The sequence below is a fragment of the Muntiacus reevesi genome, chromosome 1, assembly GCF_963930625.1.
Source record: "Muntiacus reevesi chromosome 1, mMunRee1.1, whole genome shotgun sequence".
NCBI classification, from domain to species: Eukaryota; Metazoa; Chordata; class Mammalia; order Artiodactyla; family Cervidae; genus Muntiacus; species Muntiacus reevesi.
The window spans coordinates 205,196,252-205,222,863 of NC_089249.1; the positions used below are offsets into that span (position 1 = coordinate 205,196,252).

The 26,612-nt window shown below is 39.3% G+C and overlaps 1 protein-coding gene across 3 annotated transcripts in view; it reads right to left on the bottom strand.

Moving 5' to 3' along the window:
* Nucleotides 1-26,612, bottom strand: part of MEGF10 (multiple EGF like domains 10) — a 171,516-nt gene that overhangs the window by 115,557 nt on the left and 29,347 nt on the right. For all 3 annotated transcript variants that reach the window (XM_065918183.1, XM_065918180.1, XM_065918182.1), the window contains exons 2-4: nt 12,648-12,780; nt 4,341-4,442; nt 2,591-2,691 (exon numbers count right to left, since the gene is read on the bottom strand). In XM_065918183.1, coding sequence (XP_065774255.1) covers nt 2,591-2,691; nt 4,341-4,442; nt 12,648-12,763 — 319 coding nt within the window. In that variant the 5' untranslated portion in view covers nt 12,764-12,780. The remainder of the gene's footprint in view (nt 1-2,590; nt 2,692-4,340; nt 4,443-12,647; nt 12,781-26,612) is intronic.

Here is a 26,612-nt window from a genome sequence, read left to right on the forward strand (position 1 = left end):
GAGCTGATTAAATGTATTAACATATCTAAAGGAAAACTGCAAGAAAAGGAAAATTTTAGCGACAAATGCTAGAGATGGCCATCCAAGCAGTCAGGAGTCATACTGGCTAGTATGAGACTTATCCCAAGGAAGAGTTATAATATCTTTACCATCACATTATGGCAATAATTTTTACCCAGTATGACGGTCCTGTGGGATTGCCCTGCTTTCTGAGATTAGCTGTATTACTGATGGAGGTATCGGGCTCTGGAAGGCTAGAACCATGAAGCACTGAAATTTCTAACTAACCTTGCTCAGATCCACAATCCCTACATCAGCGGCCAATGAAATTTAGTTTCCCACTTGCCAGATCTTCAAGGAGGGAAGGTGTGACTGTGTCAGCACCTCTCCAAGTTCTGTGTAACAATGAATTAGCACCCCGACTTTATATATGACTCTTAGGACTTGGGTTAACAAAAAAAATCCACAAGATAGAGCTATTTTCTCAGTGTGCTGACAACTAGGCTTGTAGGTTTGAATCCCGGCAAGTACACCAAGAAAATGTCTCCCTGAAGAATCTTGGAAGTGGCTAGCCTGACCAGCCAGGCCGCCCCACTCTGCAAGCTGTGTGTACTCAAGGACTTCCCCTGAAAATTTCCCATCAGCCTAGGCCACAGAGATCAGTTTGTGATTATTCTCAAAGATGTTTGATTATAAACATAATTTTTCTTATTCAGCACCACTATTAATCAAACACACGCAAATTAGGGGAAAATAGCAAAAGGAAAATTGGCACAGGGTATAAGCAACAAGATGGGCTTTCCTGGTGGTTCAGTTGGTAAAGAATCCGCCTGCAATGCAGGAAACCTGGGTTCAATCTCTGGGTTGGGAAGATCCCCTGGAGGAGGGCATGGCAACCCACTCCAGTATTCTTGCTGGGAAATCCCATGGACAGAGTAGCCTGGTGGGCTACAGTCCATGGGGTTGCAAAAAGTCAGACACAATTTAACAACTAAATCACCACCACCACATAAGCAAAAACACATGCTATACTGCTGGTGGGGGTATAAATTGAAAACACACCAAATATTCTAGGGATATGTATATGCCTCTAACCCAGAAATTCTACTTCTATGAAGGTACCCTTACCTATTAATTATATAGATGAACAAAGATTTAATCACGATGACATCTTCTAATGTAGTCCATAATGGTTAAAACATGGAAATCACATAAATATTCAAGAGCTGATATCAGTTAAATAAACATCTATAATGCAATAAATACTGACATTTGTAAATTGTTGCAGAAGTACATTTACTGACCAGGAAAGACATTCACAATATATTTGCATTTTTTTCTTTTTGCTTAGTTACATTTTCTAATTTCTCTTCAATGAACATTTATTATCATATGTAGCCTTGGTTTTGAACCGAATTTGAGATATCACTCTTTCTATATACCCTGGAGAACAGAATGGCAACCCACACCCACACTCTTGTCTGGAGAGTTCCATGGACAGAGGAGCCTGGAGGGCTTCAGTCCATGGGGTCACAAAGAGTCGGACATGACTGAGTGACTAACACTACCCCCTTTCTATATAAAGAATAGACTCCAAAGGTTAGAAGGAAGATGATACAGATACTGGTCCAAGCCCTCTCTCTATTTAGAGCAGATTAGTCTCAAATAAAATTATAAACCCATTTATAAATGGTTTATCCAAGGCCACCCAGTTGAGTGGTGGCCAAGTCAGTGTTATCATTCAGTTCTGTGGAGTCTTAAGCCCAGACATGATCAGAAGTTTCTAGTGCCTCCACGTTAGAGCAAAACTCTGTCTCTTTTTACTACTCAACATCAGTATCTCATCTCAGAAAGCAAAGGTGTCCTTCCAGCTTTTTGTTGAGCCAAAACATTTGAATAAAATCATTTTTAATAATACCTATCTTAAGTGTCTCTAAGAGTCCTACACACAATAGTTAGAAAGCATAACTGCAAACTACATTCCACATGATAGTCTAAGATTTCCTAAAGGGTATCATAACACATCAAACTTCTCTCAAGACATCTCAAAATGAATCAGTGAGATGGGGAGGGGAGGGAAGAAAGAAATGCCAATGAAAAAAGAAGGTCTACTTTGTGATTCAGACTTACAGCCATTTCATATTGTGAAAGCTCCTTAATGAGCCTTTCAGCCTATGTACCAGAAATGAACATGCTGGCCCCTTGAAAGTTGACTCAAGACTCTGGTGAGTTGCTGCAGGAAGCTTACATTTCTGTTCTCTTCTCTAATGACTCCTTGACTGATTTCCAAACAGACTTTTCTTGAAGAATTGTAAGGAACATTGCAGCATCCAACCTTGAATCATCTTTCTGGAACTTCTGCTTTCTCCTCAAGTGACTTTCATTTGGAGACTTGTGACAGGACAGAGGGACATAGTGAATGCTTCCCTGCTCACACAGGCCAAGACAGCAGCAGTGAGTATCAGGGAAGGATCCCAGATGCCCCATCTCCACAGGCCTCAATCTCCATCTCTGTAGGCTGCCATTAACAGATGCAAACCAACACTGGGAAAAATAAATGAACTTCCAGGAAATGTTAAGTCTTACTTACGGACACACATTTCCCTGCTCTCATAAAATCCAGGACAACACTGGGACTTGCGCCTGTACATAGTTTTCTCTCCATGTCGATAGGCGGTCCGATAACTGATTCTATATAGATGTCAGAAAAAAAAAAATCACATCGTCACATCTTTTGATCTGCAATTCGGTTAGAAATCAAAAATTTATATTTTAATACCAAAAAACTATCAACATGACATAAGCATAAAAAGCAAGGTCCTTCAATATAATAAATAAGAAACATGGGATATATATTTTGAGCAATATTATACTAACTCACCAATTTGCTAAGAATACACCGAATGGACACTTAAGTCAACCAGCACTTTTTCCAAGGAATCAGAAGCTTCATGTCTTCCCTACTTCACTTGAGCTATTTTATGATACTGATCAGTTTCATATGTATTACTTATCTAATCATTCATCACTTATTTATATAGGCTTTAGAGGAAGAATTCAGAGAAATCCTTTAAAAATCTACGTCAATGCATTTTTACCCTACTACAAAATAGGACACCAAAAGATGAAGACTGTTACATATAACTCAAGCTTCATTCATTTACTGATCCATTTATATAACACATGTTTATTGAGCACTTACTATATTCCAGGCATTGGGAAAAGAGCTCACAGTGAGTGAAAGAATATAAAGCTCTTGCCCTCAAGGAATTTACATTCTACTGTGGAAGACAGACCTGTATAATTTAAGATACACGTTCAACAAATATATTATCAAATAGTGGCTGGTAATGATTAAATACTGTCAAAAAATAAAGCTTGAGTAAGGGAATAGTAAGGGAATAGATTGTGACATGAAGGAATGCTGGTTTAGACAAAGCAGTCAAGGAAAGTTTGTACTAAGAAACAATAATGAGTGTGGCATCATTTAGTGCCGCATAGGTCAGCAGGTACCACATTCCACCCACAACCCAGACAACAAGTACTTTACTAATGAAATCAAGGTAGCACAGTTTCCTTCCATATTAACATGATTATTTAATATAGTGTTTTTGTTTTCTGTTTTCACATTTATAGAAAAAATAAACATGTGGCTTATTTTTCTTAAATTTAATTCAAATTTAAGTTCGTCTAAATTGAATTAGATGTTCAAGTAGAAATATATGCTAAGATAGAGTTTTTTGATATCTGGTGATATCCATATTTTACAGTATCTTCACAGTTTTGCTCAACAGATGGGTGACTTCAGCTAATCAAATGATGGTAATCAGTAGATGTTTTCTGTGTAAGTTCCTCAAGGGACAGACAATCTTTCTGTATTTCCATATCTCCTGCAGCTTGGAACATGGCTACAACAACCACCTGCACTCAACAGCTATCCACTCTATGAATGGGCCCACCTTCTCAAGTGTTTATTTTTTTATTTATTTTTGTTGTTGTTGTTGTTGAAATTTTTTTTTTTCATTTATTTTTATTACTTGGAGGCTAGTTACTTTACAATATTGTAGTGGTTTTTGCCATACATTGACATGAATCAGCCATGGATTTACATGTGTTCCCCATCCCGATCCCCCCTCCCCCTCCCTCTCCATCCCATCCCTCTGGGTCCTCCCAGTGCACCAGGCCCGAGCACTTGTCTCATGCATCCAACCTGGGCTGGTGATCTGCTTCACCCTTGATAGTATACTTGTTTCAATGCTATTCAAGTGTTTAATATCTCTGACTGTGTCAGACTCCACTTCACTATGCCAAATAAATAAACACATCTGAGCTTCCACTACCTGTGCCGCGTGCATTTAAACCAGTTCAGAATGTCGGTGCAGCTAGTGTAGTAAATTTGATCAAAAGGATGTGGGTATGACTCTTGCACAGTCACGGAGTAGCTGAAAGGAAGAGAAAAGAGAAGCAGTCAGTATTTCTCTTACATTAATGATAGACTGTGTACCAAAAAACAGTCACTGGCTAAATTATCTGTACTTACAACTCCACAATGACTTTTAACAAAATCTCCATGTTTTGATGGGTTTCTATTTGAACTTGAACCCTAAAAGTCCTGACATTAAAGTATTTAAAACACAAGAGTTTATGCTATAAATTTCAAAAAATTTCTCACTTACTATTCATCCAAAACTCTGACATTACTAAGTTTAAAAGCATACCATTACAGGGACTTCCCTGGTGCTCCAGTGGCTGAGACTCCATGATCACAATGGAGGGGGCCTGGGTTCAATCACTAGTCAGAGAACTGGATCCCACGTACTGCAACTAAGAACCAAGGTAGCCAAATAAATAAATATTTTTTAAAAATCACCACATATTTTTCTGTAATTTTTAGTTGCATCCCATACCCTGTGTGGTCCAGGGATATCAAGACCTTTCAAAAAAAGTTTTCATCATAGGCCTCAATAAATAATAGCCATAGCTGAGCTGGTAAAGAATCCATCTGCAATGTAGGAGACCTGGGTCAGGAAGATCCCCTGGAGAACAGATAGGCTACCCACTCCAGTATTCTGGCCCGGAGAATTCCGTGGACTACAGTCCATGGGGTCACAAAGAGTCGGACATGACTGAGCAACTTTCAATTCAAAAATTAAATAATAAGTGTACTCAGAAAATCTGAGTACATTTTGCTACTGATTTTGGAAAATCAGAAAGTATATTTCTCTGATTGGAACTTCAAATAATTTTCTTTCTTGCACCTGCCCTACTTTCAGGTAATGGAAGAATATATACAGCCTCTACATGGAAGCTACACAGAAGTCTTTAAACCTGATTCTAAACATATGGCTGAGACAATTAGCCTGAAATAATCATACTAACACCCAGATGCTACTTAAGCAGTCTGTTTTCCAAAATATTTTCATTAATAGATTCTTGTAAGAGTAAAAACATGCAATCTGATGGGTCTAAGAATGTGGCTGAAAAGATCCAAAAAATATAAAGAATATCCCTTGTTCAGTTCCTTACTTTATTTCAAAGCAGTCTATTGCATGCTCAAGAGCTTAGATTTCTTGCCTACAGGAAAATCTGGGGAATCCCCTTTATAAAACAATTTGTTTTATATTTTTTAGCAGTCTCTTAAAGATTTCCACTAGAATCTTTAATTCATGCTAACAACAATAACAACAAAAGTGGGCCACAATCATGGGCTCACTTGGACTCACCAAGTGAGTCACTTGCAGATCAACAGGCCAAGTTCATTAAAAGGAACTATGAACCACAGAAAGCATGGAAGGAATGGGGTTGAAATTTCTACATGAAGAATTCAGGTTAGATAAAGAAAAGAAACTCTTGATTTGAAAGCTAAGCTGTACTGGCCTCACACACAGTGCTATTTCTTTCTCCAGGTGGTCTCTCTCAGTTGTCATGAGACATCCATGAACTCATCATACTATTCAAACTCCGTGTATTTGATTCTTTGGGACATTGCAACTTGATTTCTAGGTAAATTTAGGGATCCTCCACAGGTCGGAGGCAAATGTAGTAGGTCCTCATGAAAAGATCACTGGATAAGAAGAAAGCAAGATTGTTAGCATCTTGATCTGATACTGAGAACCTGGCTGACCTTCAGCAGGGAATCTCACTTCCTTGGATTTACCACATTGTAAAGCAACGGGGTAAGAAGTGTTCTTGAAGATCCCTCCCACTTGGCTTCTGTATTTCTAACATGCATTTCACAAAACTACTTCCTTCTACTCCAGCAGACGACACCTGCAAGAACAGGTTCAGACGAGTATCAAGTATGCAATCACCTACATCGCTGATATAACTCCTTTTGGGTAAGCCAAGAGGTCTCTGTTAAAATATAAATTTTCTTGAGATGAAATATCACATGAAGCTGTTTAGATTTTCTTCAGGCCCCTAGCAGTGTCCTGAGGTTTGCTGTGGTTGTTGTCATTTAGTACCAAGTCGTGTCTAACTCTTCGTGCCTCCATGGACTGTAGCCCGCCAAGCTCTGTGGGATCTCTGTGGGATTTCCCAGTCAACAGTACTGGAGTGGGTTGCCATTTCCTTTTCCAGGGGATCTTCCCAACCCAGGGATCAAACCTATGTCTCCTGCATTGGCGGGCAGATTCTTTACCACTGAGCCACTTGGGAAGCATCCTGAAGTTCACGCTGATGCAAATTCCAAGCCTTTCTTCACCAATTCTTTTCCCTCCCTATCTAGAGTGCCTTGGATGACAAGGAGATCAAACCAGTCCATCCTAAAGGAAATCAACCCTGAATGTTCATTGGAAGGACTGATGCTAAAGCTGAAGCTGCGGTATTTTGGCCACCTGACATGAAGAGGAGCCGACTCATTGGAAAAGCCCCTGACGCTGCAAAAGATAAAAGGCAGGAGGAGAAGGGGACTACAGAGGACGAGGTGGCTGGATGGCATCACTGACTCAATGGAGATGAGTCTGAGCAAGCTCCAGGAGATGGTGAAGGGCAGGGAAGCCTGGCGTGCTATATTCCTTGGGATGGCAAAGAGTTGAACACAACTGAGTGACTGAACAACAAGCCAACGGCTTGCAAATAACTGAATCTTGAAGCCTGCAACATTATTTCTCCATTCCATTTCTAGTGGAGAGAAAAGTGAATGAGTGTCCTCTGTGTGTGGACCTGCTGTCTAGGCAATCTCACATTATCCATGTGCAAAAATGGAACAACTTTCCACAGGTGCTTTGGGAATGAAAAAGGAACAACTCTAAATTAATGTTTCTTGGGTGAAAAAATGTAATCTACCAGGCTCTACAGTAATAATTTAGCCTAACTAAATTAGTTCGTTAGAACTAGATCTGATGCGGTATTCCCATAATTTCACATGCTATGTTATAGTGTTAAGATCCAAATGCCTTGGAGTGTAAAAGCAATATCAACTAAGGTACCTTGGCAAAACACTCGCCATTGCATTTGATGGGGGAGCTGACTCCACAAGCAAATGTGAAAAGTGTTTTCACTAATCCCTTGCAGTCTGGAAAGTTGCCTCAAAAAGGGAAATGTTAAAGCACATGAATTTCCTCTTCTGGACATTTGCTGCTCATTAATAGCTTACATTTGCAGGATGTTTCTCTGCTTTTAAGACATAAAAAAGCTCTTCTCTATAAAAGGGTAATTAAACCATTAAGGATTCCAAATCAACAAACATTTATTAAATAAATTCTATGTAATTCCTGCCTTCAAAGGGCTCTTAAAAGAGGCCAACACGTAAAAGCTAAAATAACCTGCTTTTACTTTAACAGAGAAATATATACATTTCAGGGGAAATCAAACCATAAAATTTACCAAGGTTGAGCATTTCTCTTCAGTCTTGACACTTCTCATTAGAATTATTCATAGTTTCAAACTTAATGAACAACAGGCTAAATATAAATTACTTTTCACATTGATCAGATACTGAGGTTTCCACTCAAATTTAAAGGAGACGGATTCTGGGCTTCTTCACCCCAAATTTCCTTTCTGTTCTTTTTCATACATTCTTTTTATTTTCTAAACAATCTCTGTCTTTTATTTCTCATTTTTAACGATATTATAATCACACCAGAAAATCTGGAAAACAAATTTTTAAGAAGAAAGGGAGAAAATTGTATAACTCTTACCTAATTACCCATAGCATTTTCCTGTACTTCTCTTACCATCCCTAGGGGTTTTTAGCTTTTAGCTTTAGTTTAGCTTTTTTTGCTTTTATATTTTCATCCTCATGCTAGCCACATAATTTTAAATCTACTTTTTGAATTTAAGGGAATGTCATAAGTATTTTTCCCTATTAGTAAATAGTCTTCAAATTATGACTGCCAAATACTTGTGACTACACCTAATTTGCTCAGTACCCACTTATCATTAGACAATCAAGTTGTCATTTTCCAAGGGTCTACTTTATGGAAGCTGTGTGCTCACACCATGAAGACAAAAGTCCCTGAGATCTGGAGGACATCCCCTGCTCCTTAGCACTACTTCTTTGGATAATACCTGGGTTGCTGTTTGAACTCAATTAGCACCTCGGCTAACAGTCCACATCACCATGTTCATCTGCAGGGGCTCTTAAAGTCACAGAATGGGAAGGGATCTTCTTGATTGTCTAGTCCGGAGGTCCCCAACCTTTCTGGTACTAGGGACCAGTTTTGTGGAAGACAATTCTTCCACAGACCGGGACGGGGGCAGGGAGGGGGAGAAGGTTAGGGGATGATTCAAGCACATTACATTAATTGTGCACTTTATTTCTATTGTTATTACATCAGCTCTACCTCAGATCATCAGGCTCTAGATCCTCGAGTTTGGGGACCCCTGGTCTAGTCCAATCCCATTTTCATCACAAATAAGCCACAATGAGCTCCTGGTACTAGTGGACAGTCTAGAGCCAGCACTTTAACACCAAGGCCCCCAGACACCATCCTGTACCTCTGCTGCCTCTCAGACATTATAGAATATCGAAAGCTTCTAAACCAAGCAGTGAAACGGTGGGATAAAAACTGTAGGTCCCAACTGTACACTATTTTCAGGCTGAAGATGCAAAACCCTTTATTTCCTGCTTGTTTGTTTAATCTTTTCAAACACACTGAAAACATATCATCACCATGATTTTAACCTATTAAGTATTATCTGGGAGGAACCCCAGCAAGATTTAATTTAAGGTCAAAGAACAGGGTAGGGGAAGCCATCATCACTTGGACTCATTCCAAAGTGGTTAATTACATTTTATCTGCCTAAATTATCCTGTTACTTTAATCAAATATGGTAATAATCATCATTTCTTATCTCTGCTCACTTCAGGAATGCAGCTTCAATAATTACCACTCCTGTGTCTCACCCCCAAGGGGTTGGGCAGAGAATGGTTTCTCTTCATTTGTGCCTTCTTTAGAAGAAACCCTCGTAGGTGGAAATACTTAAACATACACAACAGGGAAAGGAGACGGGGAGAAGGGACAGATGATTCATGGAGTTATTCATTTTCCAAAGGGATGCTGTTCAGAATTCTCTAATAACAAGTATCTCTTGTGTATTTTAAATGATTTAATTCTCCTTAATTTTACTTTGGCCTTCCCTGATACCGGTTGATAAAGAATCCGCCTGCAATGAAGGAGATCCTACTTCGGTTCCTATATTGAGAAGATCCGCTGGAGAAGGGATAGGCTACCCACTCCAGTATTCTTGGGCTTTCCTTGTGACTCAGCTGGTAAAGAATCCGCCTGCAATGCAGGAGACCTGGGTTCAATCTCCAAGTTGGGAAGATCCTCTTGAGAAGGGAAAGGCTACCCACTCCAGTATCCTGACCTGGAGAATTCCATGGACTATACAGTCCATGGGGTTGCAAAGAGTTGGACACAACTTCTAAGACACAATTGCTGCCTTAAAATGAAGTATACTTTTATTTGAAAATAAATGATTCAGTAGGTCTGGGGAGGGACCCGAGAGTCTGCGATTCCAAAAAGCTCCCAGCTGAGGTTCCTGCCACCACAGCTCCACAGACTCCACTCTGAGGAGCGAGACTGCAGGTGATTCCACGGCTCAGAACCACTGGTGACAGGTGGGTTTTAGTATAAGGAAAATCTGCGATGAGTACTACTAGGTCTTACTACCAAAAATTTTGTCCCTGAAACTCATCTTCATCTCCCCATTTCAATTCAAGTTCATTTCAGTTTTTGAAAATATAGGAGAATCTGTCGCCTGCACCTTTATCTGTTCATTTTAATTTATATTCTTTTTCTCCATTCTTATAAAACAAATTCTACTTTTCTTCAACCTTTCTTCAAATAATCATTATCTAGCCATATAACAGAAAATTTATCAATGAGAAGATTGTAGCTGTCAACTTTTTCTTTATAGTAGCTCATAGCAAAAATATTTGCAGGAGAAAATCTCCATCATTTTCCTATTTTTTCATATTGAATTTCCTTCCCCATTAGTATTTTCTCAGTTACTCCAATCACTTGTACAACAGTGAAATTATGTTAGGCTTAGAGTCTCCCCTGCTCACCACAACTACGGAAAGCCCACAGGCAGCAACAAAGAGCCAGAACAGCCAAAAATAAATAAATTCATTCATTCATTAAATAAGAGAGACTCATGCAAGATCACTGGACTCCTTCAACGAAAACAAAAAAACAAAAAACAGGGTTATTCTAAGCCAGTACTCTTTCTTATATTTAATAAGGCCTTTTTGTCCATGACAATTATAAGATAGGGCAATATAAAAACAAACCAGGGGAAGTATCTTTTTCATGTTTTCTTTAAATGAAAAGTTAAACATTCATCTAGGCCTGTATTTCAAATTGATCTTATCAACATAACGTGATCTCTTCCCTGTCAAATCAACTCTCTTCCTTTTATCTTTCCATATGTGATCACCGACCCAACAGACAAAAGTTTGAGCAAACTCCAGGAGATAGTGAAGGACAGGGAAACCTGGTGTGGTACAGTTCATGGGGTCACAAAGAGTCAAACATGACTTAGCAACTCAACAACAACAATGTCCAATGACACACCCACTCTTCCTCACAGCAGGTTCTAAATCTCGGCCTTTTCGGCCTCTTTCACATCCATAGTTAATGTGTTACCAAGATCTCTTGATTTTTATTTCACTGTACCTAACGAATTTGATTTTTTCTCCCATTTCAAAATTATCATCCTCCAAGAAGTTCAACTACCAATGGACTCTCCCTTTTCTAAATTTGATATGTTCTTAGTCATGTATTCATCAATTTATTTTTATTACTATAATCCTATGTATTATGTACTTTGCTGGTGAAATGTTTTATGGGAAGTTCTCTGAAAATTATAAAGATAATAGGCATACCTTCCTCTTAAATTCTGTATAATATAGTTAATATCAAATATATAGAACTTTATTACATATACATATTTCCACTTAAAGTTTCATAATGATAGAAGACTCTATTGATCAATCAGGAGAACATGTTTTGTTACCCCACCGTAATACTGCCAGCAGAGATGGGGATGAGCCCTCATTGAAAACTAACACTGTGAATGAGGAGTCAGTGTGCCCTAGAATAATACAGCTGCCATGCTGGAAAAACTCTGAGCTTTGAGCATCCTTCCAGTGGGTGACACAGTGACTGGAACGTATGCTCCGTGCTGTTCTCTTCTTGATACTGAGGGTGACAGGAGAGAGAGACTAAGAGTTCAAAGTCATTCTATTTACAGCTATTACAACTATATACTACTCTCTAGTACTTGACATCTTCCATTTGTTTGAAAAACCTGCAAGTGCAATGTTCATTTTGGATAAAGAAACATGTACACACTTTTTTAGGAGGAGAAGTAACAGAGTAAACTGCATTTGACTGCACTTCAGTATCACTAGATAGTGTGTGCTATTTCTGGGTTCCAAAAGGGACTGTAAGTTAACCCAGATCTGGAGACAACATCATTTGCTTTCATATAATGTAGTCAATCTTGCCCTTCTTCTGTATTGTACTGACACTAGACTTACTGGGTACAGTCCTTAGTGGTCTGCATGGCACTGGTTTCAAACTACCTTCCATCCTAGAACCCCTGCCAATCACTGTCATCCACTGGTCTTATTCAAGTCTTCAAGGACATCTCAGATGACACTACTTCCATGCAGCCTAGCCAGTTCCTCCAGAAATCAAGTCTTTCCTTTCAAGTCACCTACCACACAACTTTTTATGCCATTCATTTCAACGCTCTAGGACATTATTCCACACTGTCTTTCACTGCTCTCTCATTGATTCCCATGCGTAAGTAGGAACTCCACCATAATCCATATGTCCATAAGTTCAGCTCCACCAAATTATTGCAAATAGATACAGAGCAAATGTAAGACCTCAAGGAGATCATTTTAATCGATCTATGAATCTATAAAGTTTTCCCCTATTTTACAAATGCACCTGTTTTAGAATTAGTATCTCAAGTTTAAAATACATAACATACACTCTCTAAGACCACGGTGAATTATACTATCTAATTTATTACATATAATGAAAGATTTTTACATGAAAGCAAGTTTATAATCTCTTCTCAAATTCTAATTTTATAATGTGGTACTGATATTGATAGCATACAAAGGAATCTATCAGAAATTATTTCTCAGACTACTGAGAAATATTATTTCTCAAAATTATTACCTTTCCCAGTGGCTACACACATTGGGATCTTCAAGGTTCAGAGATGATGCCATCCTGATCCAGTGGCATAACAATAAACAGATAAAGCCCAGGCATGAATTCGAGGAAATAACCATTGTTCCTGAAGAACAACCTACAAGAAAAAGAAATTCAAATTAAAGATGCATTAAAATGACCCCCAAAGAATTCTTTTCAGTATAGTAACTATAAAGTGCCAGTTGTCACTAGGGCTGAAACATGAATAATGAGTCTTAGATTTAAATAGATGGGTCACCAGCTTTCATGGTCCAGGAGAGAGAGATATTTCTTATGTTGTCAGGATGGGCACTATTTTGTAAATTACTAAAAAGTGCAAATCATCATTAATTGCCACCATAACAAAAGACCTTCTCATCCATGCCAGCCGACATTAAAGGAATCTACCAGAACAACTCAGGGCAACACAGGCTTCCAGATTCTCTCAGCAGGCATATTTCCCTTCTGGAAGGAGAGGGCACACAGAGGAATCTGACCTCCTTTGTCCTAGAGGATAAATAATGGAACAGAAGGTCCATTGACTCAAGAGAGAGGCACCTCAGGCTTAAACTGAGGGTCATTCAGTAATTCATTCAATGTTCACTGAATGGCCACTCTGTCCTAGGCACTGCGCAAACACTAGACGTAAAGCGCAGATCTAGTTCTCGTCCCTGCCCACTATGATCTTTATAATTTAGTAATCATGGCACACATTTCTTATATTGAGTGCTTCTGTCCCACCATCTGCTGAACAGAGACTAACCCAGCTGTTTTATAGAGGTTTCTACATAGGTGTACAGATAAAAAGTGTAAAGTTGTTTGGAGGTCAGTATTAGAAAAAAATGAACCTGGTATTATTGTTGAGAGGAGGAAAGACCAAAAGGGGAAAACAAATAGCAACACATCTACAAAAGAGTTAAGTCCACAAAGGAGATAAGAAGAGGGAGGAGAATGTTCAAGGCAGAGGGGACAGAGGTGAGGGAGGATCAGGCACCCTTAATGAGCTCAAATGAGCTCAGCTGGAGAAAGATATGGGGCGGGTCAGGGTGGCACATCACCATGGATTTTATAAGACATGGCAAAGTATGTGAACCTCATCCAAGGATTACAGAGAGCTAGGGAAGGGTACAGGGTGACATAAGAAAGATTGCTGGCTGCAGGGGGAGACTATTAGAGGGAGGTCAGGTGAGAGGCGACTGAGGCTGAAATACGGAAGTAACCCTGGGGGTGCCGGGAACTGAGTGAACCTGGGAGTTTTTTAGGAGGTGAATGGACAGGATTTGGTGACTGAATGTGGGAGTCAGGGCAAGGAAGGATGCCTGTTACAGCCCCTTGAGCGGACGGTGAGCCACTCATGGAGATGGAAACACAGAAGCTCTCCTCCTGAGAGGCAGGGGAGGGCCGTGGTGGAGGGAACTTGGCACTTAATGAGGAGGAAAAGTGTGCCTCACTATATAAAATGGCTTCATATAATAATTATAAAAATAGACATGGAATTAGAAATAGCTGATCTAGGACCTCCCTGGCAGTTCAGTGGTTAAGAATCAGCACTTCCAATGCAAGGGGTGGGCAGTGAAGGGGGAGAGGGGAGGGTTGATCCTTAGTCAGGGAAGTAAGATCCCACATGCCAGCAACTCCCTCCAAAAAGGTGATCCGTTTGCAAATTAAAAAGAAAGCAAGCATTAGCCTTCCTGTCGGTAAACCAGTGAAACTAGTAAAAATTGACCAGATGATGGGGCCCAGCAGTTACTTTCTGGGTGACAGCTGGCATTCTGAGAAGTTATACTAACTTTCCACACCATGAGGTTACTGGGTTTTAGTATCTGGGAACAAAATTTACTGAATGATAATCTTGGGGTTTTAAAAGGCAAGTTTATCTTAAATAAGTAATAAACAACAATACTGGCAAACACTGAACCTTAGGAAACAGTTTATCCTTCAAATTCAAGAAAACAGAACAGTGAAGAAACATTAAATTCTTTAAAATCAAAACTGTTTATAAGCACAAGTATATACAGTATATTAGTACTGTAGCCCACCAGGCACCTCTGTCTATGGATTTCCCAGGCAAGAATACTGGAGGGGGTTGCCATTTCCTTCTCCAGTTATGACAGGTTATCTATCTCTAATTCACAAAGGCTAAAACAAAAGAAAACGTTTGATTTGGAATATGGATAAATGTCATGAATTCACAGGATAATTAAAAGATAGTGTAAGCCACTAATGAGAAGCCACTAATTAAAAGTAAAATCTTTAAAAGGGGGATTCTAATCATCACAAAGTAATTCCAACATACAAAGCATAAATGACTAGCCAAAATATGGCTTATAAATTAATTCAAATTAGAGATGTTTCTCACAGGCTAATCATCATGAAGTTGTAAAATCTGAAGCTTAACATTATATAATTAAAGAAGCTACTCTGCTTAACAGTAATAAATAAAAAGTAATGATAATGATAAACAACAACAGCTAACATTTCCTGACCGGTTACTGTGTGCCAGGCACAGTACAGAACCTTTCATGTGAATTATCTATTTAATCCACACAGTAACTTAAGTAGGCATTTTTACCATCCCCATTTCACAGCTGAAGACACATCATATATTGTAATGTCTTCCTCATCCATCAAAAAAGTAATCCCTTCATATACTATATTTGGTTGTAACAAATAAGCATGGCAAATATCTCTGTCTCATTGCCTTATCTATACCAGGTAAATATTCTGTTTCAACGAAGTATGAAATATGCATCTTAACTTTCCTCCTTTCCTCAGAGACAAAACAAGAGCCAGTCAGCAGTAAGCTGCCATCCACTCACAAACAATTATCCCAAATTGGAAAGTTTATATCCTGAGTCACCATCTCAGACTCAACCCATCCATTTCCCAATTAGAAATGTTTAGTCTGTACAAAGTTGGAAACTGCTGGAAGCAATGAATCAAACTGCCAAGAAAAGGGAAGAGTCTGTTGTCTTTGAATGCAAAAATTTTAGTGTTAATTTGGTATCTCTTTTTGCTTTGCACCTGATGCACTGCCCTGTGAAGGCTTTAACTTTTCTACAGGGATGACAGAGAGAAAAAAGAAAAAGCAGAATTTGGTCATCTCCTTATTACTTCTGAAATTCAGCACAGAGAAAAATCAAACTGCATTTCAAGTTGCTGGTGGTATTCATGGAAGGGAGAATATCAGCACATTTATAACAAAATTGAATACATGTCACTCAGTCTTATTCCCAAATCAAAATTAGCAAATTAACTGAGTTATAGAACAATCTACATTAAAGTATATAATGTTCAAAGCAAAAAATTGCTAGATCAAGAAGGGAAGGTGCAAATTCACACAAAGTGATTAAAATCACTTGAGAAAACAATTTGAATATTATATGGTAGGGGGAGAAGACATTTCATAAATGTGCCAATGAGCTATAAAGGAGTGTAGAAATGCAACATTTCACTATATTCAGAAACATGGGCGGTCCTTCCTTTTGTTTGCCTTGTCACTGATAGGCAATCAAAACAAGTGGATAGGGCATTTCATATACTCTTTCCCTATTTGATTTGTTTTCTTTCATAGGCTTTGAGGAATAAATGTGTGTACCTTTTTTTCTTTGTGTCTATCCTGAAGGAAGAAAGTTCCATGAACATTTTTCTTCATTTCTCTTTTAAACTGTATCATCTTGTCTGAGACTATAATATTTCCACTTTAGGGTGTACATGAAAACAAAATACAATCCTTTAAAAATAGCATTATTTCAATTGAAAAAAAAGGCAACACAGATATGCCTTCTTGAAACATTTAAAAAATATTCAAAACTCTAAATTGGTTGTTAAACTACCCCTACCTACCCAGTCTTGGCCTTCAAATAATGTTCCTTGTGGTTACATTTAACAAAATTTTAAACATAAAAAAGTAGTCATTTGCATGAACCCCCTAGTGTCAAACTTGATTGCATTCCGTATCATTCACTTAATTATGACGGAAAAATCAAAACAGAAAATCAGTTCAACTGATTAGCATTGCTAAAGTGCTCCTATTAGAAAGAGGAAACACAGCAGGCAGAGTTAACTCTTACTGCCTACTCTGAATGCAGGCTTTGCTCATTCTGATACAAAAACCGCAGTAAACAATCAGGTTGAATAAAATCATCACAATGGATGAATCTGCGTTGTGATGACAGGGAGCAGTTTCTCTATCAGTGTGCTAGGGAGAAATAAATAACGGGGCGTTGACTTGCTAATTTATTTTTGCAACAACAGAAGGATAAATGATTCCAGACAATTCTTTCTGGCTCTAAAATCCATCTCCTTGCTAGAAACATTAAGTGCACACATAGAAATAATGTGTGGCCCCTCACCCAGTGTTTTTTCAAGCTCACTACTCTAAAATGCTCTCATAGTTCTCTAGATGAAGTGATTCATTACAAACAGCCACATTCTCATAATTTCACACCCCTCCCCCAGGGTACCAAAGAGCCACCTAGTCCACTGATCACTCTATCATGTTATCTACAAGTGTTAAAAGTGTTAGCTGCTCAGTCGTGTCCGACTCTGTGAAACTCCATGGACTGTAGCCCACCAGGCTCCTCTGTCCATGAAATTCTCCAGGCAAGAATACTGGAGTGGTTAGCCATTTCCTTCTCCAGGGGATCTTCCCAATGCAGAGATCGAATCTGGGTCTCCCACATTACAGGCAGATTCTTTACTGTCTGAGCTACCAGGGAAGCCCTCATGCTATCTATAAAGGATGTACTAATTTTACCTTGAACCACACACAAAGGCTGCCCAGATGTGCTGCATTCTTCCTGTGAATAGCATATCCAAGGTCCAGCTTCAGGGTATTTAAGATGTCAAAAGAGTAATGCTTGCCCGGTTGCCCCAAGAACAACCTCAGATGAAAACTGCCATGGAAATACTACTTCACTCATAAAAGTAATCCTTGAGGCACTGTCCTGATTTCTATATTCGCCATCCAAAGCTAGTTATTTTAACAACATTTTACTTTACTCAAGCGTAACTATTCACTGGAGGCAGTACAATGCTATCCATTTTTGTCTGGGCATCCTCACGTCATGTTGCTAATATCAAATACCACACCCAAGATAGACTTTTAAGTCAAACTAAGTCATGTTGCGATGGCAGCCACCCAGTATTACTTGGAAGCTTCTAAAAACAAAAGGTAAATGAGTGTGGCTATTAACATTTAATAAAAGAAAAATATTCTCAAGTCCTAATTTATAAAGTTAAAAAGGTTTTATAATCAACCAAAAAGTAAATAGATAAATAAATAAAAACCCCTATACATTAGCATGAACTGGGTATTCTGGCATTCACTGAGCCCTTTACATCAAGCAAAATTGGGGCAAACCTCTGAGGATGCCAGCCACTGAATTACCTGAGGGGCCTCACACCACACACAATGAGGGGGCCTCAAAGGACCATTTCAAGGCACAGCCATGATTAGGGATTAAGACTGCAAGATCTGCTAGGGGAACACGGAAGTATAGCCTTACCTACTTAAGCAGCCAAACCCACAGGTGTAATTAGGTGGCATTCAGGGGAAGTTTAGGAAAGGCCATGGTCACCGCTTATCATCAACTCTGGAAAGTACCCTATAACGTCCCTATAAATCTGTGTCCTACAACATATGGGGGGAAATCCACATACAATACTCACTGAGGATCTAAGCACAAGCAACTATGAGGAGTATTACACCTTATAAGGCATGGTTTCTAGCTTTAATAGTTCAAAATCTACTAGAGAGAAAGATTATAAATAAAATTATTTGCCAGATAAGTCAGTGCAGAAAGAAAATGCCAACAGTTTTAAGAGGAAAAAAAATCAATGTGAGCAATGAAGGCTCATGAAAGAGGTCAAACTTGAAGTTTTCAAAGGAAAAGAACTAGGAATCACTGAGTATACCCCTCACACCTCTCAGATGTAATTTCATTGGCTGAGATTAAATGCTTTACCTGAAATCAATTAAAACAGAGTAGAGATTTAAACAGGGCTGGCTATGACTGCAATGTCTGCTATCTGCCCTAGGTATCACTTCAGCATTAAAGGAACACTGGGTAAGAATGAATACCATGGGGAGAGGCCATGAGGCAAAAAGAAAAGCATGAGCCAAGCCTTGAGAGTGAACCAAAGAAGGTCTCATAAGGAACTGTGAGCAGCAGTGCTAGAAAGGAGAGCTTTTTCATGGAGTGGCTTGAACTTTAGGCTAAGGAGTTCAGATGGATTTTATCCTGTCTGCAGTGGAAAACACTTGAGTCTTTGAACAGGGTGCATTATTTGATAACAGAGGTATTTTAGACATCAACACAGAGTAGGTGTTCAAAATCCAACCAAGGAAACGGCCTTAGCCTCCTGCAGGGAAAATGGGTGCATTCAGGTATAGGGTGGAACTGCCTGTCCAAGGTTGGTTGGTCGTCTAAGGAATAGGAAATACATGAGAAACCAATGAAAGAAAGAATTGGCAGGATTGGGAGAAATAATAGAAAATAGGGTCAATATTAGGGAGAGTTATTTTGGGTTTAAACCATTTTGAATCCCAGTTATATTTTCTCAGTCTGGTCTATTTTAATCTCCCACTGGAAAAGAAAAGTACATCTCTTCTTTAACAGAAAGAGACTTCAAATACTACTTCTCATTCCAGAATTTACTAAATAAAATTATATCTATTTTCCTAAACATCTCACAATTTAACATTCTTCAGTAATATTCCTACCCATTCTTCCCAACATCAGTTCAGTCGCTCAGTCGTGTCCGACTCTTTGCAACCCCATGAACCGCACCACGCCAGGCCTCCCTGTCCACCACCAACTCCCGGAGTTTACCCAAACCCATGTCCATTGAGTCGGTGATGCCATCCAACCATCTCATCCTCTGTCGTCCCCTTCTCTTCCTGCCTTCAATCTTTCCCAGCATCAGAGTCTTTTCAAATGAGTCAGCTCTTCACATCAGGTGGGCAAAGTATTGGAGTTTCAGCTTCAACATCAGTCCTTCCAATGAACACCCAGGACTGATCTCCTTCAGGATAGACTGGGTGGATCTCCTTGCAGTCCAAGGGACTCTCAAGAGTCTTCTCCAACACCACAGTTCAAAAGCATCAATTCTGCGCTCAGCTTTCTTTATAGTCCAACTCTCACACACATACACGACTACTGGAAAAACCATAGCCTTGACTAGACAGACCTTTGTTGGCAAAGTAATATTTCTGCTTTTTAATATGCTGTCTAGGTTGGTCATAACTTTCCCTCCAAGGAGTGAGCGTCTTCTAATTTCTTGGCTGCAATCACCATCTGCAGTGATTTTGGAGCCCCAAGAAATAAAGCCTGCCACTGTTTCCACTGTTTCTCCATCCACTTGCCATGAAGTGATGGGACCAGATGCTGTGATCTTTGTCTTCTGAATGTTGAGCTTTAAGCCAACTTTTTCACTCTCCTCTTTCACTTTCATCAAGAGGCTCTTTAGTTCCTCTTCACTTTCTGCCATAAGGGTGGTGTCATCTGCATATCTGAGGTTATTGATACTTCTCCCGGCAATCTTGATTCCAGCTTGTGCTTCCTCCAGCCCAGCGTTTCTCATGATGTACTCTACATATAAGTTAAATAAGCAGGGTGACAATATACAGCCTTGACAGACTCCTTTTCCTATTTGGAACCAGTCTGTTGTTCCATGTCCAGTTCTAATTGTTGCTTCCTGACCTGCACACAGGTTTCTCAAGAGGCAGGTCAGGTGGTTTGGTATTCCCATCTCTTTCAGAATATGCCACAGTTTATTGTGATCCACACAGTCAAAGGATTTGGCATAGTCAATAAAGCAGAAATAGATGTTTTTCTCAAACTCTCTTGTTTTTTCGATGATCCAGTGGATGTTGGCAATTTGACCTCTGGTTCCTCTGCCTTTTCTAAAACCAGCTTGAACATCTGGAAGTTCACAGTTCACGTATTGCTGAAGCCTGGCTTGGAGAATTTTGAGCATTACTTTACTAGCATGAGAGATGAGGGCAATTGTGTGGTAGTTTGAGCATTCTTTGTCATTGCCTATGAAAAGTACTAATTTTTTGGCCTGTACAAAAACAACAACAAAAAAAGCCCTATATCTCTTTTATAAGATACACTCTTTCCCTTTTACAATAATTATGTTTTGGCAGTGCTAGTTACACCCTATTGTTGTAGCCAGCCTCCCAGATGGCCACCAATGAATTCTGTTTGTGTAAACCCTTCTTACAATGAATAGACTTATGTAATCAACTGGATATTATAAAACTGACAGAATATAGCTTCCACACTCAGGTCATCAAAGGCATGGCAGTTTCCATCTTGCTTTGCGGATCTCCTCTGCAGGAAACCAGCTGCCATGTATGAGGACACTCAAGCATCAACTGAGGCCTCCTGCCAACAACCATGTGAGTGGGTCCCCCAGCCCCTGCAACCTTCAGATGACGGCAGCCCTTGCTGACATACTGGCTACAACCTCATGAGACCCTGAGCCAGAACCACCAACCAAGCATCTCTCAAATTCTTGATCCACATAAGCTGCAAGATAATAAATGTTTGTTGTTTTAAGCCACTAAGTTTTGAGGTATTTTGTTACACAGCAATAGATATCCAATATGCCTATATTTGAAATATGTCTCCTATAGAAAGTATTTTTGACATCCAAAACAGTTCTCAAAAATGCCCACCATTAGTTGGCATCTTCACTATTAGTTGTCCATGGAAGAAACCACCCACAATGCTTCTGAAATCTTTTCTCTGCATTAAAACTCCTGTCAAGAGCTCACCATCTTCTAATTGCAGTTTAAGTTACTGTGTCTCCAGAGGCATGACCTCACAAAGCCTGTGTTTTAAGGTACATCTGCCACTTTTCCACACAAAGCACTGTCCCAAATTATCCTGCCATTTATTCTTAACCATTTAACATTAGACTATCCAGAGGAATTGACCTGCTTCCCAATAACTTAGAGAGTTTATCAAGTGCTCTGTGCAATGTCCTTTGTAAAATATTAAGTGACTGGATTTTGGAATCTTCCCTAGGCAAGTTTTCATCTACAAATCAATTTTCCTTTATTCCTAGTTTTCTATAATTATCTCTGATTAGATGGTATATAAAATTTGTTACATTTTGTTAACACTTCATTTTAAAATAATTTCAAATATACTGGAAAGCTACAAAAATAGAACAGAGATTCACCAGTTGCTAACACCTTGCCACATTTACTTTATCACTATCTACCCACACATACATAGGCAATATATATACATTTCGTTAACCATTTGAAAGTAAATTGAGTAAACTGTATATGTACTAATACTTCTAAATACTTCAATTTACATTTCCTAAGAATAAGAATGTTCACCCATATAGTCCAGTTGTCTAAGTGAGGAAATTTAACACTGATGCTATACTACCATCTAATCTGTAGACATATTTCAAATTTCATTATGTCCTAATAATGTAATTATTTTAACAATCTTTCACACAGACACTTTTCAAGCCTTTGCTGAAGAACAAACATTTGTTTTCTCAATCAGCAAACAGTGGCGAAGGTGATCTCTGCCCGCAATGAGTTTACAACATAATGTGAGAGGTATATCATTGCTGTTCAGTTGCCAAGTCATGCCTGACCCTCTGTGATCCCATTGACTTGGTGGTATCATAACAAGACAATAAAAACTGTGATTAGGGTCCAAATAAGTTACAAAATAAGTATGGGAGTTTGGAAAGCATTTCTAGCTGGTGAGCGGGGATAAGAGGTGCCATATTGAGGACTGTGCTGAGTAGACGGCACAGAAGGGGTTGCACCAGAAGGAACTAGGAGGTGCAAAAGCAGAAAGCAGATTCCCAGAGGGAAGAGCCAATGGGCAAGGCTGTCTGGACCACAGAGTGGAAAAGTTTGTGAATGGAAGAGGAACTATAGAGACAGGCCAGGGATGGTACTGAATATTATGGTTTAAGATTCACTCAAGATAAAATATCCAAACACAGCATGAGACCTCAGGTAGTCTAAGAATAAATGTGTATCAGAAAAATGAACTAGAAAATAAAACTTGATCAGCCCAGAAAGAAAAGGAGACTTACTACTTTTTGTTTTCTTTCAACCAACAACACTGATTAAAGAAGTTGAACATTTCAGGTTTGACCAATCCCTTGACACAATACAAACAAGAAAAAAATCCAATGGACACAGAATGAATAACAAAAGAAGGTAATCTCCATTAGAAAGGAAAAGTCAAATTAAAATAAAGGGTGGCGGTGGTTTAGTGGCTAAGTAGTGTCCGACTCTTTTCGGACCCCATGGACTACGGCCCACCAGGTTCCTCTGTCCAAGGTAGTTTCCAGGCAAGAATACTGGAGTGGGTTGCCATTTCCCTCTTGAGGGGATCTTCCCCACACAGGGATTGAATCTGGGTCTCCTGAACTCCTGGAGAAGGGACAGGCTATCCACTCCAGTATTCTTGGGATTCTCTGGTGGCTCAGCTAATAAAGAATCCACCTGCAATGCAGGAGACCTGGGTTCAATCCCTGGGTAGATCCCAGGGAAGATCCCCTGGAGAAGGGAAAGGCTACCCACTCCAGTTTTCCAGCCTGGAGAATTCCATGGACTGTATAGTTCATGGGGTCACAAAGAGTCAGAAACGACTGAGTGACTTTCACTTCCACTCCTCCACTGCAGGCAGATTCTTTACCAATTGAGCCACCAGGAGGCTAAGAGGAGAAAGTAGAGTTCTCTGATGTGCAGCAGGACACCTGAGTGTCAGCAGAATCTTAGGTCTTTCCTTGCACCCAGGGGTAGGGGAAAGACAAAAATGAAAGTATTTGCACAATCCCTCTCTCAGGAGGGTCCTTTTCAGTGGCACATACTGCTATAGTAGGATAGATGATGGTCATTCTGCACCATCGCTGGCATGACAAGGGACACCTACATGTCACCTGTTTACCCAACTCTAGGTCATTGCTAGCCCTCGGTTCCTGAGCTACTCAACCATTAGGCACATCTGAGCAATCCAAGTCAAACCTTCCTTCCCTCCAAGGTCATTTCTTAGAATAGAAAATACAGAGGAATGCAAACTCCATAAGGAGAAGAATTTCTATGGAATTAAGATATTAGAGGATGAGATGATTGGATGGCATCACCGACTCAATAGATATGAGTCTGAGTAAGCTCCAGGAGTTGGTGATGAACAGGGAAGCCTGGCATGCTGCAGTCCATGAGGTTGCAAAGAGTCAGACACAACTAAGCGACAGAACTGAACTGAAGATGTTAGAAAATTTCCCTGTCAATTGCATCTATTTAGATTCTATTAAGACAAACACACACAGAGTATTGCTCTACTTTTAATGCTTCATGACAGGCTATATAATTGAAGTTTTTAACATTCATTTGGCTCCCCCAAATTTTCCAGGGCACTATATATGTCCTGGGTCCACAGAGCTTTTGTGCTTAAAAAAAAAAAAAAAATGGGACAGAAAGTTACATTTTAAGGCTTTATGGAATCTAATCAAAATTCTTTCATTTTATGGATGGACTATTGAAGCCCTAATATGGATGACTCCACCATGATCACAGAGCTAGTTTGTGAGTGGTTCAAAACTAGAGCCCAGAACTCAGGTTTCTTAACTCCAGTCAAACTACCTCTCCATAAGGTATAATAGTCATAGTCTTTCTAAAATAATACTCTATCGGTTCATCGGAGCCTCTTAAAATGCAAATTCATTCAAAGTTAGATTTCCAAGTGACTCAGCTATTTTCTGGTCAAAACTGAAAATGTGAATTAGAAAGTACACAAGGTATTTCCATGTTTAGACTGCCCAGATGTTTCAAATACTCCGTGACGGCACAACCCCGTGGCCATTCTTCCCTGGGCTACTCAGTTCAGAACCACCAACCCAGACCAAGATGTGGAGTGACCACAGACATCTCTGGCAGCAGGCATTGCCACAAAAAGAGTCTGGACACATTTATCCTCAGGGTTTTAAACCCACATGGTGAAAAGCTTTGAAGCTTTCAGACAAAATGTGAGGGAACTGCTGAGGAAGTGTAAGTAGGCAGAAGGTAATTACGCCAAGCTGTACTTGGCCAGGACGTTCCAGAGAAAATGCAGGGCCTGTCATCCCTCCCACCTCCACTTCCTCACCAACAGCACCTATATGCAAATCTGAGATGCCACAACCCAAACCCCAACTTTATGGCTCTTAAAATAGGAATTTGTTTTAGTAGATAAAGTGCCACATGCTGAAGCAGCAGTACCGCTTCCTGTGGTATCTAGACAGATCTTTTATTCAAGAAGTGACCCTGTCTGACCCTGAATAATAGTTGGAAAACAATCTCATATTGTTAGAAAAGTTACGAGCCATTCCCCATACTACTTCCTTCATTCACATTACCCGTGACAATCTCTTCCGATTCCCTGGCATCTCCTTATTTGTCCTTCTCTGCCACTTTCAGGGAAATTCAGCATCTGGATGCTATGGGGACAGGAAGGTATAGCAACTGACATTGTAATCTGGCCAAGTGTCAAACTTCAATCACTAATGAATTCACTCATTCTCACTTTGCTTTGCTTCTAGTTCAGAACTATTAGCCAGAAAAGGAGCTTTAATGGCAAGGAAACTTAAAATGAGAGTTGTGTTTTCCATGTGTCTTTCTTATAAACCTCCAGAATGCCTAAGATTCATCTACTTTTTGTGTGAAAATAGCTGCTAGCAGGAAGCTGGTCCAATACTCTAATGTCACAGACAATCACGCCATGATCAAGTGAAATTCTGTGTACACCCAAGGTCACAAACCTACTTCATAAACAGCTTCTCAAGATTTTTGTACAACATTATGAATTGCCACACATAAAGATAATAAAGATGAAATTACTTTTTTTCCCCTGCAACTGATGCCAGTCTTAACAGAATAGAAATATACAAATTATAGGCTCCAGAGTTCTTATAAAAGTTTGTCACTAAAATATTGACAAAATGGCCAAGACTTTAATCAGGCCACTTGTGAATGCTCTTTTTCATTCCAAGGAGGAGGAGTTCACTCACAGTGAGTTATGCCCACCCAATCTGAGCAGAGTAGACACAGCCTCATAAAAGCTTTGCTAATGGCTGAGACAAAGGAGTTGATGAAAGATAAATGGACATTCCAAGTCCTCAGCACAATGATGCCTTTTTGGTTCTCTGTGATATCCTTAGGACCTAGAACAGCACCTCACAGGGAGGAGGGCAAAAGAATGAATGAAGAACAAATGACTAAATGAATGCAAAGAATAATAAAGTACAGAGTCAAGTATGCAGACTTGACTAAAGACTTTAAGAACACTAGCTTGAAGAAAAAGGTTTGGGTACGTACGGTAGGACTTCTCAAGCAAGATTTGGAACTGGGGAATTGAACAAATCAAAATCTGTTGAAAACAACTATATTTCAAATCGTGGATTTTTCAAGAACTAATCATTTTTATGTACTATGAGGCCACTGTGCGTCTCTTATATAACTTTAACTTCCTTTTATTTTTAAAAATTCTGGTGGAAGACTTGGTTACTTTGAAATAGGGCATAATTTTACAACTCTTATGGGTATTTAATTTTTCTCTCTCATTCTCAGCCAATTATGTTTGATCTTCTTATTGGAAATGTTTCTTGTTAATCTATTTTTCATTACTTTTTAGGGCTTAAGGCAATTTTCCAATGGCAAAATCATTGCAAGAGTTGTCATTTCTTATCTCAAGTATTTATAAGCTTTGTATATTCTAGGATGATTTTACAACTATCTTTTAACACAATATTTGGCAATTTTATCGACTTTCCAAAGTACTTTTAAAATTCATTTTCAGTCAGTAATGCCAACCGTATCTAACATCTTACAGAAAAACTCAACCAAATTTTTTGGCCAACTCAATACTTAGAATGGTCCCAGCACTTTAAATTCTGTATCACTTTTATATCTTAGCA